Source organism: Ambystoma mexicanum, chromosome 2q, assembly GCF_040938575.1.
Source record: "Ambystoma mexicanum isolate Mex_15411 chromosome 2q, UKY_AmexF1_1, whole genome shotgun sequence".
NCBI lineage: Eukaryota > Metazoa > Chordata > Amphibia > Caudata > Ambystomatidae > Ambystoma > Ambystoma mexicanum.
In genome coordinates this window covers 215408336-215430395 of record NC_090924.1, presented here as the reverse complement: position 1 = coordinate 215430395, position 22060 = coordinate 215408336, and the positions used below count along the sequence as shown (strand labels likewise).

The window sequence follows — 22060 nt, the reverse complement described above, 5'->3', positions numbered from 1 at the left end:
CTGCTCTTAACTATTAGATCAAGGGCGTCTCTTGCCCGGGTGTCCTACGCGAAGTGCAATTCCTGTTTGGACCAGGAGGACCCAGGGCCCGACCCCCTGCTCAGACAGTAAGGAAGCATGCACCAACATGTGTTACTCCCTTTGTCCCCACAGGCCATCCCCACCTCCTCTGGTCCCCAGTGATGTTCCCTTGTGCCCCCAATATTCTTGCACACAGGTGTTGCCTGTTTTGCTTGATTCTTCTACCCTGCTCCCCCCTCTCTCCCCTCAAGCCTACTTCTGCAGGAGTCTGTCCTGATAAATTCTGGTTTCACCATCACCGTCTTGTGGCCAATGCTGGATTTGACTTTTATGGACTTCTTTCACAGTGCTTCACCCATTCTCAACTCTCATGCTGGACTTCCTTTGCATCTTATACTCATGGTGGTCCTGAATCATGCTGTTCCCATCTTCATCTTGTATCCTGGCTTGCAACATTGTTTTACTACTGACTTCTGCAATTGTATTCACTCTCCCCTCTTGCTTCTCCACTCTTTTGACTGCTAACTCTCTGTTCTCTCCTCCTTTCTCTTCTCCCTTTTCCTATCTCCTTCCCTTACTTTCTTCTATGCACTTACTCTATCAGAATTGTCCCTGCACCCAGTATGATAGCAACCTCGTCTGTCTCCTCCCCCTAACCCTTACTGGTTTTTTCCTCCCCACAGCCCCTCCAGGACTATCTGAAATGTTGTCAGGACTAGTATGATAGTCGCTTGTTTTGTTCCTCCCCTACCTTTCTGCACCCTTCTCCCTCAACTCTCGTTTTTCTCTGGCTCTACCAGAAATGTTGTCGGACCTAGTACGGTAGTCGCCTGTCTGTTTCCATTTCCTTCCCACTCTCCCCCTTCCTTCATTATCTATGTCTTAGCTCTTGCACTATCTGAAATGACGTCAACCCTAGTATGATAGTCGCTTGTTTTGTTCCCCCCTACCTTTCTGCACCCCTCTCCCTCACGTCTTGTTTTTCTCCAGCTTTACCAGAAATGTCATCAGACCTAGTACAGTAGTCGCTTGTCTGTTTCCATTTCTTTCCCACTCTCCTCCTCCCTCCCTCCCTTCCTTATCTATGCCTTAGCTCTTGCACTATATGAAATGTCGTCAGGCCGAGTACGATAGTTAATTTCAAATCCTTGCTGTTCATGGCATGTAAGAATGTCATTGTATTGTCCCTTGTTACCTCCCTTGCCTTGAAGCGCTTTGAAACACATTGTGTATAGGCGCTATATAAATAAACATATCATATCACATCATATACTTGAGACTGTGAGGTGCGTAGAAGTCAGTATGCCACTTTCTTTTTAATTTGTTTTTACTGTTGCCATGCTGCAAATTGGACATGCGCCATGTAATGTGGAACGTGATGCCTCTTTTACATTGGGTTTCTGAATACAACTTACGCTGTTTCAGATCTTCTGGTAAGCAAGCTTTGAACTTGGTAGGCAACATTTGGGCACTGCAAAGCCGTTACAACAGCCCTTGGAGTCGATGGACTTTGGGCTACTACGATTTGATGAATAAGCATCACAATCACCTTAAAGCCCACTACTATACACCTCTAGCAAACATCTGGTCAATCAGGTGAGATTGCTTTCAAAGGTATTCTCCCCATGCCTGTAGTTAAGATGTCCGCCCCATCTCTTTTTCCTCTTCTGAATGGGCGAAGTGCTGATTGGCTCCCCACCCCTGACCTGGTGTTACTCCTTTACTGTCTCTCTACGGTTGGAACCTTCCAGATTGGATCTTCCTCTGGGCCCGAGCGTTCCCCCAGTGCCCCGTACTCGCCAGCCGCAACTGTTGCTGGGAACCAAGAGTGAGTCACTGCCTGCTCTCCCAGATGCCGTCTCCTCCAATGCCCTCGGTAGGTGCCTTCCGGCGCTCTCTTTACTGCGCCACCTTCATTCCTTGAGCATCGGTCTCTGTGTGTGCCACACTTTATTGTAGGAGCCCTTGCTGGTGCTCTGTGCCTCCGTCTCTTCCAACTAAGCTCGGGCCTGGTCGTGGCCCACTGCTTGGATGATGGGAAAGCTTATGTAGTCCTTCTAAGGAGTATCAGCCCCACTGTCAAACCCTGCCACCGCAAGGTGCACTCCGATGCTGATCCTCAACCATTACGTGGGTCTCCGCCACTCCGAGTTGGTCTTATATGGCTCTTGTAGCATGCATCTCCATGCATCTATGGGCGAGTGCAGCCATCTTGGTTGGCGTCCAAGCCCACACCCCCATAGTCATTTTTTTTATTTATTTTTTTTAAAACTGGTTTTAAATTTAATTCTGAATAGTTGAAGTGATGCTAAGTAGGGGGATGCCCCCATAATACAAATGCGAGGAAGCAGCCGCAATGAGTTTGCCACCTATGAATTCTTCCATATCCGATATAGGGACAGGATGATGAATCATGAACCTTTTGTCTGTGTTCAGAAATGCAGCTTCTCCAGCATTGGCTCTTTCATAGATTCAGATGCTTGAATATTCCCTGTCGTCAGACTGGGAATCCTCAGTGATTTAAATAATTATTAAAACATTTTAAATATATACATTATTTCCATAGAAATACGAGTGTAGATAGCCCATCATGGTCTATGAGCCATCCACTTGTGTAGTCCATCCACCTCACTTTGGTCCTTTATGGCCCCAGCCAATGAGGTGGCAGGATTTAAGCTCCTCCCCAGTCAGCCATCTTCAGATTTTTTACCACAGTCTGACAGGGGGAATCCTCCAGCTCTCTGAGCTTTTCTTATAATTTTTCGTTAGGTATATTTCTTTTACACAAATTATATCTTTTTGAGATCTCCTGTTCAAGAGCTTTCTGCTCTGTGTTTCTGGGCTCAGAAAACACTTTATCTCATCATAAAATCGTTGAGTGAAATCCTCTTCAGAACATGGCTGAACTTCCAACTGCCAAGAAGCCTTCCCTGTTCAGGGACTGCAAGAGGTGCATGAAGAAACTTGTCTACATGAAGGATCCTCATGAGCAATGCATCTGCTGCTTGTATCCTCATGATATAAATAAATGTGACATTTGCAGGACTTTCTCCAACAAGACCCTGCAGGATAGACACAGAAGACTTCTTCACCATCTAGAAGTCAAAGGTCTATCTTCTGACGAAGAATCTGCCAAGACAGCTCCTGTACATTCTTCTAAACCATCTGAGAGAAATACTCTTCTAAGAGAAGGGCCTCTTCAATGGAAAGGAGTGTCTCACCTTCTCACAAAAGTAAAAAAGGTGAAAATACCATCTTTGAAATCTGGGGATCACAAGAAACGGCATCCTGTAGAAAAAAACACCTCCAAATGTAAGGAGGTGTTTTAAAAAAACCCTGGGGGGGCAATCGTCAACGGATAAGCCGTCTACGGGCGGTCATTGTGATAGAGGCCCATCGACAACCAAGCCGTCGGCGAAACTTGTATCGACAATGACACTTCAAACCTCCTCATCAACGACCAAATGTTCATCATCAAAATCAGCCTCGACGAAACATTAGTCGACGAAGGAGTCCCAACACTCGTCCAAGAGTCTCTCCTCCATGAAGATTCCGTCAACGGATAAACACTCCACCGTCGACAAAGTCATCGTTCACAAAGCCACCGTCAACGAAGTCGTCATTGTCCACAAAGCCACTGTCAACGAAGCACACAATGGCGCCGTCGATGACAGTTAATTCCGTCATCCACGGAGAAACCAAAACCCAAAACAGCCGCCGCAGACGCCACTGTTAAACCATCCAATGAAAAAACAGTGCTTCGTTTATCAGTGAATCATGAACCGATAGGAGCACAACTTTCTCCTTTGGGAGAGATGACAGAACTCCCAAACATCATTGTTCAGGTGGAGTTTTCAGACACAGAATCTGTTGCTGGGCAACCTTGCCTTACCCCCAAGGAACAGTCCTCCCTGTCAACCGACTGTGGATGAACCTGCCGATCCTTCAGACCAGCTCTCTGAATCAATGCAAAGGATCATTGAAGAATTCAACCGACGTCAAGTGGAAAAGAATAAGTCATCCATACCAAAAGAGGTACCGCCTTCTCAGAGCATCTCGCCTCGGCATAGCACACCAAGAGAGTCTCCTTCAATCGCATTGGTCTCAGACTGGCAATAGGATCCTTTCCGAGATTTTTCTGACCCTGAGGAAGGGGAGATCACTCATGAGCCTGACACTCGTAGAAAATGGGATGACTACATAGTTGAAAAACCCAGAAAGAAAGGCTCCCCAATTCTTCACCACCAGACGATTTGGTATCTTTCCATAGCATTATTGGCAAAGCTGCAGACTTATTCAAGCTTCAAGTCGCATTTGAAGAGAAAAAGTCAGTGCTTTATGAACACAGGGACAAACGCAGGAGGACAGTCACAACCATTCCTCTTCTTGATACCACATGGGAATCTGGGTCAAAGATATTGGCACCGTCCTTTATCTACCCCCGCTCTGGTTTCAAGACCGGAAAAGAATTACAAAGCTCCTGACACCGTGCCACTTTGTCTGAGGGAACATACTAAACCAGATTCTGTCATCATGTTGGCAGCCAGAAAAAAGTTGGCCAATCCTTCATCGCCCGTATCAGCACCTCCTGATAAGGAAGGCCGTAAGTTAGAGGCCATGGGCAGGAAGATATCCTCGTCAGCCTCTCACCATCCGAGCAGGAAATGCACTAGCCATTACAGCGTGTTTTGACCATGAACTATGGTTGTGTATGTCTAAACTAACCAGGTATTTACCAGCGGATCTTCAGGAAGAAGCCAGAACAATCATAGCAGACGCGGAAGCTACCTCAGATCATATGATTGATGCAGCAGTGGACGTGGCAGAATCAGGTTTCAGGCAAATGGCTTGCGGTACTGTTCTAAGGAGACAAGCCTGGTTGAAAGCTACAAACCTCAGACCGGAACTGCAAGCTCAAAATTTGAACATGCCTTTCAATGGTCAAGACTTATTTGGTAAGAAGATCGATGACCACATCAAAGGAATATAGACAGACACGGACACTGCTCGAGCCATCAGTTCCATTAAAGACCAGGACAAAGACTGTAGATCTTTTTGTTCCTTTTGAGGTTTATCATCCAAATTCAGAGGCTTCAATCGTTCCTCTTATGGCCAAGAAACGCAGGGAAACGCCTTCCAGGACAACAGATACCACCAAACCTCCAGCAGGTATTCCCAGAGGGGAAGGCGTGGTTCTACCCAGGGCAAACAAAATTGACAGATCATGTTTTCCCCTCAACGTCGCATCCCTGTGGGGGAAAGAGTAAGCCAATTTCTCCATCGTTGGCAGTCAATAACATCGGACAAGTGGGTGTTGCAGGTGATCTGCAAGGGTCACACTATAGAATTTCTAGATCAACCTCCATCCCTTGCTCCCACACCTCGCAAGGTATATCTTTTAAGACATCTCATGTCCGAGATTCAAAAACTGCTACTAAAAGCAGCTATTGAACCTGTCCAATACCAACAGAAGGAAAGAGGTTTTTGCTCCCGTTTCTTCCTGATCAGAAGAAAAACGGTCAGTGGAAACCTATACTGGATCTAAGAGCGCTCAACAAGTTCATCAAGCGCATCAAATTCAAGATGATACCCCTGCAAAGTGTCTTACCTTGGCTAAACCAGCACGACTTCCTGGCCACTCTAGATTTGGAAGACGCCTATTTCCACATTCCCATTCATAATGCCCACAGACAGTTCCTCAGGTTCGCAATAGGGGAGTTGCACTTCCAATTCCGTATTCTCCCATTCGGTCTAAAGTCGGCACCGAGAGTTTTTACCAAGTGTCTTGCACTGGTAGCGGCAAAACTCAGAAGGACAGGAACAGAAGTCTTCCCATATTTGGTTGATAAGGGCAAGCTCATACAAACTCACACACTTGGCAGTTTCGGGAACAATAAAACTTTTAAAAGGGTTAGGGTTTTCCATCAACGAAACAAAATCCTGCCCAGTGCCCAGCAAAACAGTTCTCTTCCTGGCTGCAGACCACACCTGCATCCCCAGGGTAAGACCCTCGGCAGACAGAATAACAGCTATTCTCCACTTGACCTCATGGTTCCTAAACAGAGCGACAACCACAGTACGCTCTTACAAATCTCTCCTGGGCATGATGTTCCCATGTATATTCCTCATACCAAATTGCAAGCTTCGCATTAGACCAATCCAGGTGGCCCTGGACCACCAATGGAAACAGGCACTCGGCTCATGGGAGGATACAGTTCAACTACCGCAGACATTACTCAAAGTACTTTGTGTTAGGATATTATTTGAGGTGAATTCCACCATCGAAGAGGTTGCGGGAAAAGATGAGTCACCAGCAGACCCTCACATTAAGGGCGGAACCCTTGTCAAGCAAACAGAGCTGGTGACTCCAAAACGATACCGTTATTTCAACAGGGTGTACCTGAACCAACCATCGAACTCAAGTTGATGAACCCATATCCAACTTAAGGGCAGCATATGGAAAAGAATCCCAAACAAATACTTTTTTTTGTATATTTTCTTTAAAGGATTTTTATTTCAAACTCATTTGCATTATATTGGTTTGATACAATAACCAGGTTAATTCATCTCTCATGGATTTAATCAATAGAGGGGAAAAGTTATATAGTTAAAAGGCTATAGACAAAACATTCGAGAACAACCACATCGTGTAAGTCCAAGACAGTGTGATTACTTAGCTTGGACCAGTACACAGAAGATTCAAAACAAATCAAAATCTATATAATGAAAAACAACCAGATTTAGTTCTTCATTAGAATACCCACCCACTCGTGACATTCATACCAATCATCCTCATTCGTAAAACATTGTTCATTCATTCATACAACAATTAAATGTCAACATTGCATAAAAGCCAGCCCAACATGTTTCTTTCCTATTACGGGTTTACTACATGGAAATTCTTCAGGGGCAATATCAAAAGTGGGAAAATATAATAGACGCAGAAATTCATAAAATGTTCTGAGAAAGAGAAATTCAGACGGACACTGTCAATGTGTCAGTTTCACTTGGTTACCAAAGTCTGATTACGTTGGATTCATCATACAAAAGCATCAACAGGTGGTTCCCCCTGTAAAAGAGCGGTTTATAGCTTAGAATGCGAATTTCTAGGCATTGTCAATTAAAGTATAGGCAGTACTGAAAAAGACTGAAACCACAGTTAATAAGGTTCCAGAAAACACATCAAGCTTATACCTTGCTTGCTTAATTCACCGGACAATGTTCTGTTCGCCTAAGTTACAAAGGTAGTGCTGATTCACAACAACTTGTTCGTCAATCCTTTTTATCGTGAGAGGAAAAAATATACTATTCGATAACACGAGGGACAGTTGTTAATCTAAACTGAATCTCTGGGGGGCTGCTCATACCTACCAAAGCATAGGGGACATCCGGGATTCAGGATGTCGAGCAGGACTGTGGTGGCTCTAGGTCTACGGAAATGTGTGTCAGTCACATCGCTACAGAATTGACTCCCCCTGTCCCTTCCTATTGGGGTAGGGGACATGGGTACTGCCCAGTATGTTGGACTCAGTCATACCATAGTATAGTGTGCCATCTAGAAGCAGATGCATCTTAAACACAATAATCAGTAGATCTATACATTAGAAAGGTCAAGATGGACAATAAGGATTTACTTATCAGAATGACTCACGTCCTTCACCTCAAAACCTGTTACAGGGAATTCCCTTTCAGGCACCAACATCTACCCTTATCCCCAGGACAGATGCATCTCTGTCCGGCTCTGGGCCCATCTAGAAGACCTTCAAACCAAGGGCACATGGTCCACTCAGGAATCTCTTCTACACATCAATGTCTTAGAGCTCAGGGCAATACGGTGGGTGCTGAAAGCCTTCCCTCCGGTATTAGCCGGCCAGTTGATCATCCAGACAGACAATACTACCTCCATGCATTACACGAACAAACAAGGAGGCACCAAGTCAGAAACCGTGTCACAAGAAGCTCAACTCCTCTCGGCATGGGCACTGCACCACAGAGTACAAATCAAAGCATAACATCTCCCGGGAGTGGACAGTGTCCTAGCGGACAAATTAAGAGCGTTCACGACAACTCATGAGTGGGAACTAGACGAGAAAGAATTCCAATTAATAATTTCCAAATGGGGTCATCTGCAGATCGACCTGTTCGCCACCAAAGCCAACATGAAATGCCACAAATTCTCCTTCAGCTACCCAGAACATTGGTCAGTAGCAGATGCGTTCTCAGTGGTTTGGACAGGAAAATTCCTTTATGCCTTCCCCCATCCATCTCATATCGAGAGTTCTATGCAGACGGAAAGAACAGAATTGTTCAATGATCCTGATAGCTCCGGATTGGGCCCGGCAGATCTGGTACTCCACTCTACAATGCCTCTCCCGTCGGCCCCCGATTCACCTCAAAGCTCATCAGGAGCTTTTGACGCAGCAGAACCGCAAGGTCCTCCAACACGACCCAGCGAGCATATCCCGGTTCCTGAGCAGCGAAAATGTATGAATCTGGATCTCCCTGCAGATTGCTGGGATATTATCAAGGCCTCTAGAGCTCCTTCAACCCGCATCACCTATACCCATAAATGTACTGGTTTCTCCAAATGGTGCGAAACATCTTCAGTGGACCCTCTCACAGCATCGGTCGAGCAAGTACTGCCTTATTTACTGTACTTGGCAAAAGCAGGATTATCTATATCCTCTATAAGGTTCATCTATCGGCCATAGCAGCATATACAACAAACCCAGATAAACAGTTTTTGCTCACTCTACCAGCTGTTAAGATCTTACTGAAAGGGCTGATGCGTACTTTCCCACTTAGCCAACATCGGTACCATCCTGGAGCCTAACCACGTTACTGACGGCTCTAATGGAACCACCTTACAAGCCTATTCATAGATGCAATATTAAATTCTTATCGTGGAAAACAGCTTTCTTGATAGGCATCACATCTGCCAGGAGGATCAGTGAGTTGCAAGCTTATTCATCAGAACCTCCTTTTACCTTGTTCCACAAAGGCCGAGTCATTCTGAGAACCCATCCTAAATTCCTTCCCAAAGTTTTGTCGGAGATGACTCTCACGGAGCGCATTGTCCTCCCAACTTTCTTCCAGAATCACACATCTGATGCAGAAAGATCTTTACATTCTCTAGGTGTGGCAAGGGTCCTAAAGTTGTACCTACAGAGAACTAAGGAGTTCCGCTCCTCCAACAGATTGTTCATTGCTTTTTCTGGACGCACTAAAGGTCAACATATTTCAAAACAAAGTTTGGCACGTTGGGTTTCTCTGTGTCACCCACTGTCAACAATACAAAGGCGATCCCCTCACCAGACCTCCTTCGGTGCACTCCACCAGAGGGAGGGCAGCTTCAGTGGCTTTTCACGCAGGGGTAGCTTTGAAGGACATTTGCAGAGCCGCTATCTGGAGCACTCGCCACACGTTCGCCAAGCATTACTGCATGACAGAAGATACCAATGAAGAATCTGCAGTTGGCCAGGCAGTGATCCGCCATCTCTTTGCACAAGGTAGGATCAGCCTTCCTCCCGCCTTTCCCTAGATATGTAACCTTGGTGTTGCTTTATGGCAAAGGCTCGCAGAAGTTTTTCTGCATATCTATATATAGATGATGTGGGCAAGTTTTAACTGCTTGGTATTCTATTCAAGCATCTGAATCTATGAAAGATCCAATGCTGGAGAGGTCTTAGTTACTTACCTATAACTGTATTTCTCCAGCATTGGTATCTTTCATAGATTCACAAGCGCCCACTAGCCTCCGCTAGAGGCTGCTCCTACACTCAGCACCCATCATACTGTAGTCTCTACCGTTCAAAATCTGAAGATGGCTGACTCGGGCGGAGCTTAAACCCTGCCACCTCATTGGTTGGGGCCATAAAGGACCAAAGTGAGGTGGAGGGACCACCCAAGTGGATGGCTCATAGACCATAATGGGCTATCTACACTCATATTTCTATGGAAATAATGTACATATTTAAATAATTGTAATCATTATGTAAATCACTGAGGATTCCCAGTCTGACGACGGGGAATATTCAAGCATGTGAATCTATGAAAGATACCAATGCTGGAGAAATACAGTTACAGGTAAGTAACTAAGACTTTGCCTCTTGTTCATAAATGGCTGATAATGTGCCCATCTTGTGACATTTATAGTCTTGGTGTCTCATTTTTTTAAAATTCAGAATTTTTTTAAAATTTTTTTTTTTAAAGATTCTCTGCTGCACAAGAGCAATAATTTGGTGAGAGGTCCACAGACTCATTAAGATTCAATACAGTCCTGAAATATGTCAGGACATCCGGATATACCTAGCTGCTGATGTTACTCTGATTCAGAGCCCTTCACGTTACATTGTCTATTCTGGTCATACATGTAACTTGTAGTGCGCTATATGCTTGGGGCTACATTCCTTTGGTCTTGTAGCTGGTTTTAAGACATTTAAACCTGGACTTCGCACTTTTCACTCATTTTATTTCATCCCCAAAACTCAATTTTGTGAAAGATGTTTGCTTGTCTTTGTAAGTAAACCTGTTTCTCTTCAATGTAGCTCATGCTTATCTGCTTCCTTTTCTCTTTAATATGCATACACTTTTTTTTCTGTTAAGGCCTCTTAACATTTTTTCCACCGTCTGGATAGAGCCTAAGATATTTGTAATTTTGTATTTATATATGCATGGATGCAGGACTCCAACTATCATTATTCAGTGTCCTTTATCTCTGTTTAAAAACAACCTGACTTTGCATTTTCATTAGTGTGTCATTCTGCCGACCTAAATTAAATTACTTGTGCAAAAGTAAGAAGTAGTCTGCTTGTGTAATGTCTATAGCATTGCTTGTGTGTTATTGTTTCTGTAGTTGAATAGTTAATTGTCCCCCATTTGCTCTGTCCTTTTTGCAGAACCTATGTGAGGCAATGGATGTCTCGAGGAGTGGAAGTCGTTGCTTGGACAGTTAATGATTTCTCGGAGAAAGGTTACTACCAGGCCGTTCTCCAGAGCTGCTACATGACGGACAGCCTGCTGGAAACCTGCAGCCCTCATGTCTGATTGGCCCCCTTTCGGAGGAAGGATTTCTGCTTCACGTGTGATTTATACCTTCCTCTGATGGAAATCAACATGGACTCGTCACTTTGAGAGACTTCGTGGCAATGAAGTTTGGTTATTTTATATTGAAAGAGCAAGTGCGCTGGAATCCTAAATATCAGATTTTAGTTGGCCTGCTGTTTACAAAGAGGGGCACGTGTCAGCTCTTGCATTATTTTCCCTTATTTTTGGTTTTAGACAAATAAGCGGTACTGTATCTTTGTCAAACTGTGCCATTGTCTGTGTTTTTGTAATGGAATGAAGTGTTCTTACTGCACATTGCCCATTGTGTCCCATGGTGCCTTTAGTCCTTTCCATTGATACGTTGGAATTTTGAATGTGTGATCTAATGATGGTATAGGTGCACACTCAGGTTGGGCCTTATTGCTTAATATTATGAATAAAATGTGCCTGTGCAATTGTCTTAGCCACAATTTATTAAATCTTTCTATACATCTGGCAGCCATGTCAAATGTATTGGTTTTGAATGCAATTGTCCAAATCGCACTGGTTTATATTTATACACCCCATCAACTGGCTTCTTTCTCGCATCAATTTATGGGAACACTGTTACCAATATGACAAAGATTAGAAACTACAGTCGCTGCTGTTTTTCAAATCTCTTTTCTAAGTGAGTAGCTAGGACACCACACGAGGCCCCTAGGCATGAGATCGATGCTACCATGGGAGTCCTCCCTTTACAACCTCAACCCCTATTTCAATTTCCTCTGACCATTAAAGATTAAAATGTACTGTAAATCTGTTTGGCTCTTTTGCTCTCTTAGCACATGGACATGTTTTACTTTCTGCCAGCTCGGATTTCTTTTTCTGTAGTTTGGCTAATGCTACACTTGCTTGTACTCCTGAAATGCACATTCGCTTGGGAAATGAACCCAACGGGGTGGCGAATGAACCTGCTTTGCGCTCACGAAAGAATATTTTTCCCTATGCAGCGAGACCCAGTGTCCGAGATATGTTCAAATGCCATGAAAATGCCACCCATTGGATTGGGCATTCGAATTGGTGAGACAAATGGCACAAAGCCTGTGTCTAGTTTGTGAGATTGCATTTATTCAATTCTTCCTTTAATTCGCATTACTTGTTTGGAGCACAAGAAAGCTAACACGTGTTTCTCACTTTGAAAATCGCGCTTTAGTAAAGCTCGTCGTGATTGCAGTGTAACTAGTATAATCTGTTTAGGAAAGCCTATTTGCAAGTGGTGGCAGGGTAAGGACGCCAAATGCAGCAACTAATATTTTACAGCATCCCCGTGCCACAATTTACAGGCTGGTATTTCTGAATGGATTATAAAATGAACACTACACTTATGCATCTTAACAAAGAGCTGTTCTCCAAAGTGTCTACTACCTTGTGCTCCAAATATATCCGGCTCACTGAAGGAAAACGGTAATAAATACAATTTCACAATCCTAAAGTACACTACGTATGTGCTATTTGTTTCAACCTGTGCCATTGTCAAATCCAATGGGTGTAATTTGCGTCGGCATATGTTCAGTTGTTTCAGTTTGTTTTCTGGCTGTCAGTTTAAAGGACACATAATCTGCCTTGGGAATTAAAAAGGATGCGGCTTACATGCACACGCCAATAACTAATCCAAAAAACAAGTTTGTGGGGCACTTCTAGGCGTTACAGAGCTTTTTCATTGTTCATATAAATGTGGTTGTATTTGGAAAAAGAACTTCATAGACGAATGGAAGCACTAACAGAATATATTTTAGATGTAGCAGACTGTTGAATCAAGCTATAGCACACTATTTCTGATAACTGTGTAGTTGAACGATATCCGCAATACTTTTGCGATGTGCAAATAATTCAGTGATATACCTATATGCTGTTGTTGCAGCACAAATTAATTTTCGGAGTAGTTTCCAACTAAAATTCCCCTGCATTGTGCTATCAGTACAAAAAAGCAAATCATTGATGCGTACAATTTTCTATATATGGAAAAAAAATTGTATAAATCTGTTGCTAAAGCATATAAACTAGCGATTGTGGAGGCAAAAAAAACCTTCCACAATTCTAGAATTACAAATGCCAAATCTGATGCCAGAGAATTATTTTAAATTCTGAAAGAAAACAAAACCACCAAACGACCCAGGGTCTACCCAACAAAGACAACAAAGAAGGGCGTAGCATGGTGCCAAGACATGCAGGATGCTATGCAAAATAAATTAAATGGCATCAGGGCCAATATAGCCCAGAAAAAGGATACACTTCTGTTGACCACGAACAATATTGGGAAGGGCTTATTTTCAAGATGTCCCTCGATTCCCCAATTTCACTTCTCTCCTATCTCTGTGGAGGAATTGTTGCTTGTGATGAAACGACTAAAAACCTTGTGTTGTAAAGGTGATCCGTGCTCTGCCATGATCATTAAATGTTGTCCTCCCTTTCTACTCAATGCCATATGTAAATTTGTGAATGCCTCTTTTATGGAGGGCCAGGTACCTTCCAATATTAAACAAGCATGGGTCACTCCGATTAAAAAAAAAAAAAAAGTCTTGCAATTGACGACCCTCTTAATTACAGGCCCATAATGAACACACCCTTTCTGTTAAAAATGATAGATCGTGTTGCTTACAACCAAATCTCCCAACATCTTAATCAGTATCCTATCCTTAATGGTCGTCAATCAGGTTTCCGAAAGGGCTTTGGTACTGAGACTTCGCTCTTGGAGTTGAAATCAAGACTTCTTGAAGGTTGTATACTAATTGACCTTTTCACAATTGACCTTTGGAGAATTGACCTAATTTAGAAGGTCAATTAGGACATATATGCGGGGGGAAACCCCCTGCAACTCCCCCACCCAATACAAAACCCCCTGCAATCCCCCACCCAATCCCCTTATATTATTTATAATCCAAAACCAACCCAATACATATATAAAATAACTAAAATAATATAAAGGTTCATTTGTGCAGAAGGTCAATTAGGACCACTATAATTAGGTCAATTGTGCAAAAGGTCAATTGTAAAAGGTCAATTTGGGTAATACCTTCTTGAACGAATGGACAAGGGATTCCCTTCTATGCTAATGCTACTAGGCCTGTCGGCTGCATTCAACTTGGTCGATCACGCCATTTGGGCTGACAGGCTAGGAGAAGTAGCGAACTTCTCATCTGGGGCAGGTCATTGGACCACCTCTTTTTTTAAAAAGAGTTAGCCGCGTCTTCATTGATGAGACAGAGGCTAATCCTTTACTAGTACTTTTTGGAGTGCCTGAGGGGGCTTGACTCTCCGCCTGTGTATATATAACATCTTTACAACCCCGTTCTTTGACGCCTTAGAACAGGAGGTAGTGTTGTTAACGAACTACGCAGACGACACTCAGTGTGTCATCCTTATTGTGGGCTCCCATTCGCTTGATGAGGATGAACTAAATAGTTGAAAAATGGATGGTTGAGAATATTCTTGCCCTTAATAGGGAAGAAACTGAGTTAATGATAGTTGGTACTCAGTCAATGATTGCTAAGCTTGGCCCTTCATATAATGAATTCCTCCTAGCAGAAGTCACTATTACGTCACAGAAGAAGGTAAAAATCCAGGGCATGGTATTTGATCAGCATTTGGACATGAAAGCTCACATGTGGAGTTTAGTCTCCTCCACAGTTTATTTGATCAAATTGCTGGCCCACCTACATCCCTTTATCTCTCAGGCCAAACCTGAAACTATAGCCAGAGCAATTATCGGGTCTAAGTTAGACTACTGTGGTAGCCTTTTGGTTGGGATTAGCAAAGCCGCCACCAATAGGCTCCAATTGGTGCAAAATGGGGCCATAAGAATGGTGGTTGGACTATCCTGCCGCGATCATGGTTAGGCTGCAAAAGAAGGCCCTTGCACTGGCTCCCAGTAGCTTCTCGGATCCATTATCGTCTATTGATGATAACCATGAAATGTAGACTTGGCTTAATGCCTAGGTACTTACAAGATCTCATCTTAAATAAGGCTAATAACCTTTTTCTGAGGTCTAGCTCTCAGAACTATCTGACCATACCTAGAAGCAAGACTAAGAAGATGGAAAAGGCAGCATTCTCCACAGCAGCCGCTAAAGCATGGAACTTGCTTCCTTTGGATCTCCAGAGCTAAGTGTGTCTAACATGTTTTAAGAAAAAACTGAAAACATGCTTGTTTACCTAATTTCCCAAAAAGTTCTGGTTGTGCAGCCTCTTTGCTATATAGGGCTTCCAATTACGTTTTATGTTGTCTGTCTTGTATGCACCCTAACGCCCTCGGATCCATGGCTGCGCTATATAAATGTTTTAAAGTAAAGTAAAAGTAAAGATCATAAGTCTTAGAGAAACACAGCCTGGCACACTGCTCTGTAATTTCTCCCACGTCCCCCAAAAAATGGTTCTCATCCTGATGAAGGAAAATGCACTTTGATGTGATTCCTGGGTAGAAACATGCATTTGAATGTTCTTTTCACTACCCTCAATCACCATTGCAACTATGAATAAAGATTTTCAATAATAACTTGCTAGAAAGTTGTTCATTCTATTAAAGACACGGAGGCGAGCATTATGATTCTTTCTTCATTTAAAATATAAAGAAAAAGCTCAGCAGCAAGATATTTTTTCTTAAAGTGCACCAGGGAGCCATATAACATTAGTATGTAAAACAGGTGCGCTGTAAAAACATATACAGTCAATATCACAAGTCAACAATATCATAAAATGTCTTTAAAGTCCTTTAAACAACAATAAACTTAATTTCCCAGGGTGCCTGAGGAAAGTTCAACTCGAGATCACCAACACGTGACCTGTGTTCTCCAATGGGTGTCCAAGTCCCCACGTAAACAGTCCTGAAAATGATGCAACTTCCTCTTTCGAGGCTGTGAACTTGGCCGATAGAAGAATTAGAACTGAAGTCATCTCCTAGCAGCATGGAGAAACGTGCTGTAAATTAGGTGGATTTGTCTGTTGAAGCTGTCAAGAGAGATAGAGAATTCAAATTACTTCATGTATGTTACAACCCTAGTTCCCTTAAAGGGGTGGGAGATAAATACATTGTGTTATATTAAGGAACAGTCATGCATTCAAAATTAGCTAACATTCTTAGCTATCTATTCCTGCTTGGGGTAAGGTCCACCACACCCAGCGTGCTAGGGTTGGAGCAGAAACTGCTTTATGGGGCTTGCGCAAAGCTATCAATAGTTGCCCATTAGGAGAGACTCTAAGGGGGGCCGTAACCTCTTTGTTGGCCTTCAGGCATCTGACTAAGCAGAGCTTAGGCTGGTCTGTAAAAGCAGGGTAGGAAATTACTCTTGAGTTGCACTTTGTCCTCCTATGTATGTGGAATACTATGCCATCGGGGGAGAAGGTTCTGCCCGCTAGATCTAGAGCTCTGACGTCAGAAACTCTCCTGCAGGAGACGAGGCAGAGGAGTGTAATGAGTTTGCCGGATAACGCAGTGCGGGATAATTCCTCATTATCTGGCCAAGATAAGAAGAGATTCAGCACTTTTACGTCTCAAAGCTTGCCGTAGCGAGACGGAGGTGGGACTGTAAGTCTAACACCCTTGAGAAGTCTGCAAATAAGGTGATGTTCTCCTGCAGGGATCCCTTGTATTAGGTCGTGGCCTGCTGAGATAGCAAAGCGGTAAGCGTTAACTGTCCTGTAGGCAAGACCTCTTTCAAATAGGGATGCTAAGAAATTTAGAATTTCCTCTACAGGTGCTGAAACTGGATTTAATCTTTTGTCCTGATACCAGTTTCTCCAGGTGTTCCATGAATTGGAGTGTCTTTTGAGAGTAGAGGGGGCCCAGCTCTCTTCAATAAGGCTGACCGCCATGAATGACATGCCGGGAACTCTCCATCTGGACCCGAAATCCTCCAAGCTGCTAGGTTCAGGGATCTGTTGAGGAGTAGGAGGTGACGCTGCAACGATGTACCCAACAGGAGATCAGGAAAGCTGGGTAGACTGATTGGAAAATCCGAAGAAAGTTCCAGTAGAACTGGATACCAGGTCTGAGAGGCCCAGACCGGGGCTATGAGGACTAATTCTGTTCGTTCCTGACGGGCCTTCGCCAGGGTCCTCGCAATCATGTTGAAGGGAGGAAAGGCATGGTGTACTCCTTCGGTCCAATGTTGTAGGAAAGCGTCCGTCGCAGTTGCTGCTGGATCTGGTTTCCAGCTGTAAAACACTGGTAGCTGGGTGTTGAGGCGTGAGGCAAACAGGTCCTTGGATAAGGGACCCCAAACCTGTTGCAGGCGAAGGAAGACTTCTCTGTCGAGCTTCCAGTCGCTGTAATCGATCATGTGTCGGGAGTACCAATCTGCCACTACGTTGGTGAGACCTGGTAGGTATTCCGCTGTGACCGAAATCCGGTGTTCTAGATCGAAGTGCCAAAAGTCTTTGGCTAGTTCCGCTAGAGGCTGGGATTTGGTGCCACCCAGATGATTGATGTATCGTACTGCTGAAATGTTGGCCATCTTCAGCAAGATATAGCAACTTGCTGTGTCTCTGGCAAAGGAGCGTACTGCGAAGGAGCCCACTAAGAGCTCTAGACAGTTTATATGCATCTCAAGCTCCTGGAGAGACCATGTTCCCCCTGTGGCCACTGGACCGCATCTCGCTCCTCAGCCGGAACGGCTGGCATCTGACTCTATCACTATGTCTGGGGCAGACCCGAAGACTGCTCGGCCGTTCCAAGCATCCATGTGTGTGAGACACCAATCGAGCTCCGTTCTTGCTTCTGGTGATAGCGTCAGCCGCTGGGAATAAGAGAGACTGCGTCTTAAGTGTTGGCCTTTTAGTCTCTGTAATTCCTGGTAGTGGAGAGGTCCGGGAAATATAGCTTGGATGGAAGAGGAAAGAGGTCCTATTACCCTCGCTAGGTCTCGAAGGGATATGTCGTTCCTCTGCAGGAGTCTGCGAATATCCCGTTTGGTGGAGTGAATTTTGGCCATCGGGAGACGGAGCTGGGCAGATTCGGTGTCGACTACAAATCCTAGAAACTCTAGGTTCCTGGATGAGTGAAGGATCGATCTCTCCCAATTTATGAGGAATCCGAGACTGTGTAGTAGGTCTATGGCCAGCTTGGTCTGGTGCTCTACCAGAGCTTGAGATTGTGCCATGAAAATGATATCGTCCAGATATATTATTAGCCGAACACCTTGTTCTCTTAAATGTGTTACTACTGGTCTCAGGAGTTTGGTGAAAGCCCACAGAGCTGAGGAGAGTCCGAATTGTAAGCTTGTGAACTCCCAGTCTCGGTGCTTCCAGGAGAATCTCAGATAAGTTACGTGGTCCCGATGTATGGGTACCGTGAGGTAAGCATCTTTCAGATCCAGACGCATAAGCCAGTCGTTGGGCCTCAGGAGGTCCCTGAGCATATGAATACCCTCCATTTTGAAATGGCGGTAAACTATATTCGTTGAGAGCCCTTAGGTTTATCACTGGGTGTACCTTTTGCTTTCTGCACGCCAAAAATATGGGGCTGAAAAAACCGCCTTGGCTCGTGCAGGGGCGAATCGCTTGTTTCAAGGCTAAGCTTTGAATTTTCTTGTCTAGTGCTATGTCGTCCTCTTTGGACATTGTAATCGGAATGGGGTGATCTGTTTGAAAGGGTTGTGCGAAGAATTCTAGGCGCATATCGCGAACTGTGTCTCTGACCCATGCGTCCCCTAATAAGGAGTCCCATGCAGGCGCAAAAGGAGCTCGCCTCCCTCCTATAGGCGTTTGTGACGCTGGCGCTGTTATAGGTAGAATGACCTGTGGTTTGTTGTTGATGTGCTGGGTAACGGGCGGCTCTCCTCCAACCCCGACCTCTTTCTCGCCCTCTTGAAGGGAAGAAGGTATCTGAGTGGTCCTGCCAGGCGTTATGTTGATCTCTGGATTGCTGAGGTCTTCGATCACATTTCCTTCATGAAGGTATCGCCGAAGAGCAGACCCTGTGCCGGAGGCCCCGGATTCTGTGTCTGCTAGCTCAGTTAATTTGGCATCAGTCTTATTAAGGATGCCTTTGCGGCGTTCCGCTGAGATGGCACAGCTCGCGTTACCCAGTAAACATATGGCTCTGTGGGCCCAACCAGAGAGGATTAGTGGATCAATGGGATCTCCAGAATCTATGGCTGCTTCGGCTAGATCCATCATCTTTGCTAGAGGACCCGTGACGTCTAGTACCATGTCCTGGCAGGACCTCCAGGCGCGATCTATGCCTTTTCGTGGATCTTTGACATGTTTCGCTAGGAAGGTAATCATTTTGGAGTCTAACTCCAGCGTCAGGGCCACCTTTCCTGGAATCTCCCGGAGTGGGCATTCTGCCCTAAGTCTTGCTCTAACCTCCTTATCCAGGGGTTTGTGTAACCTGTCTTTTATGTACTCCGATGTTCTCGGAGATGGTTCCCAGTCGTTGGATCTGGGATGTACCAAGTCTTCTGGAGTGAACATTCCCTTTGAAGGAGAGAGTTCCTTTGTTGGTTTCTTAGGGATGGGGGCTGCCACAATCCCTGATTTTGAGGGTTGTGACCCTAATGTTTGTGTGTCCTCGTCTGAGGATGTGGGGGATTGATTGCCAAAGTCAAATCCCTCTTGATCAGTGCCCTGTTGGTAACCCTCTGGGCTTGAGGGTCTAGTGCCCCTGTTTTCCTCCTCGGTGTAAAAGGGTCCATCATTGGAAGGGGTTTCCTTCCTATCCAAAAAGGCCTTTTTCAGCCTGGAGAAGGTGTCTGATAGGGCAGCAGTGGCTGGTTCTGGCTGGCTCGAGGGGGTCGTAGAGTTTTTACTTAAGCGAGCTGGAGTACATCCCCCATCTGAAAGGTGCTTTCTTTTTTGTGTCTTCTTTTTTGGTAGGGAGTTTTCTTGTAGGTGCTCCTCCATGTCGTCCCACGCTGCTGGATAGGCAGGAGCATATCAGATACAGCTCTTTTGACGCTGGTCTCTACTGAAGAACTCAGCACTTTTTCTAGGCTGTTTGCCATCGCCACTTCATCTATGTGGTAAGTATCTTCCTCATACTCAGACCAGTCCTGGCCATCCTGAGGGAAGTACTGTGCTGCCATTTTATACTGCACCTTTCTGTTCTCCCCCTTTTTTTTTTTTTAAATATAAATGATATATGTATATATATCTTCTTTTTCTTTTTTTATATATATATATATGTGGGCACAGATGCCTCCTTTCAAGCCCACGATCAAAATCTGGGGAGCTGCAAAGTAGCCCTGACCCAAGAGCAGCAAATGTCAATGAGGCAGTCTCCCTTATTTTATTTTTTTTAAATATGCAAATTCGTTAAAAATGATCTTCTGTCACTTATCCTGCTCCCAGCACTCGCGATCGCAAAAGCCGTTATGTAGTAATAACGGAAATGCGCTTGTGAGCGCCAGGATGCAGAAAAAGGAACCGTTCAGAGCTGGAGCTCCCTCTGGTGACCGCGGGTGGCGCCGCAGTCACACGGGAGCTCCCAGCGCTTCCCCGGGCTCCGGTGAGTCAAGCCGAGTCGGGGAAGCGAACGAGCAATACACGCAAGGGTTTGCTGAAGCGGATCCTCGCGTTACACGTGTGCGCGGCCCGCAAGCCGAACAAAAAAACATCATCAAGAAGCGCGTAGTATTCTCCGACACCAGCAGGAAGCAGCTGGCGTCGGAGAGGAAATCACGGAGGCCGAGTGGACGCAATGCGCGCCTAAGGAGCCCACAAAATAGCAAATAACAACGAAATAAAAGCGCTGCCAATTAACAGTATACAATACAGTAAATGAATGTAAATACAATTAAGATATAAGTAACACGAAGCAATTAAATAAAATGAACAGTTCTTGAACATGATGCACTTCTCTCTTGCTGTGAGCAGCAAAGAAAGAGGAAGTTGCATCATGTTCAGGACTGTTTATGTGGGGACTTGGACACCCATTGGAGAACGCAGTTCATGTGTTGGTGACCTCAAGTTGAACTTTCCTCAGGCACCCTGGGAAATGAAGTTTATTGTTGTTTAAAGGACCTTAAAGACATTTTATGATATTATTGACTTGTGATATTGACTGTATGTTTTTCCAGCGCACCTTTTTTACATACTAATGTTATATGGCTCCCTGGTGCACTTTAAGAAAAAATATCTTGCTGCTGAGCTTTTTCTTTATATTTTAAATAAAGAAAGAGAAGCATAATGGGAGCCTCCGGTCTTGACATAGAATTGTATGACTAGGCACATCACAACACCCTTAGCACATCTGTTAATGTTTTGAAGATTTTACTAATATATTTTTTATTTTTGTATTATGATCTAGTTTGTTACAAACCTTTCATAATAGTTAGTCTATTTCATCCTAAAAAAAAGCATAAAAATCCAATGTTCTGCCCCACCCTACCATACGATACGATAGTCTTCTCCCAAACACAACACTGTTTTCCCCTCATTGCAGATATTCCTATTTGATCCCAAATAGTCCATATCCTTTCCACATATGACCTCGTCAAAAAGTCCAGCCATCAGACAAGGACCAGAAGAGAAAAGCAGACATGGAGAAAAGCAAAATAGTAGTAAATTACATTTCACCCCTTAGTTAATTTGTAAGAATTCTCTCACAAATCTCTTCTTCCTATCTTTTACTCTTTCATCCCAGTACGTTTCCAACCAATCAGGACCTCTCTCTCCCCTCCTTCTCACGTCCTGCTTTGGTCCTTTCCTCTTTTTGCTGCTTACCAGTAGATAAGTACATGTTTATATGGGCTCAGTTACATCCGTGGTTATTTTCCCATTTGACTGCATTACGTTATTGCTTTACAGTGCATGTTGTGGCCCCGTAAGAGTAGCGTCCTGTGGGAGCGTTCAGAATTATATATATTACAGCTTATTAGAAGCGCATGCTCAGCATTTTTATATTTTTGCGCCTGGTTTAGTAGCGCATTCATCCGCCAGTGTTGCGTGCACCTGGCAGGAAAGCAGGATAACCGGGGATGCAAGCCGGACCTGTGTGCTACCTCGCCCACGCTAAGGC

General features: G+C 44.4%; 1 protein-coding gene across 2 annotated transcripts in view; it reads left to right on the top strand.

Moving 5' to 3' along the window:
- The window catches only part of GDE1 (glycerophosphodiester phosphodiesterase 1), a 229633-nt gene extending 217771 nt beyond the window's left edge, over positions 1 to 11862 (top strand). For both annotated transcript variants that reach the window (XR_011303205.1, XM_069647147.1), the window contains one exon: positions 10920 to 11862. Coding sequence is in view for 1 of the 2 variants with exons in the window: in XM_069647147.1 (XP_069503248.1) it covers positions 10920 to 11067 (148 nt within the window). In the remaining variant the exon portion in view is untranslated. The remainder of the gene's footprint in view (positions 1 to 10919) is intronic.
- Positions 11863 to 22060: the final 10198 nt, after the last annotated feature.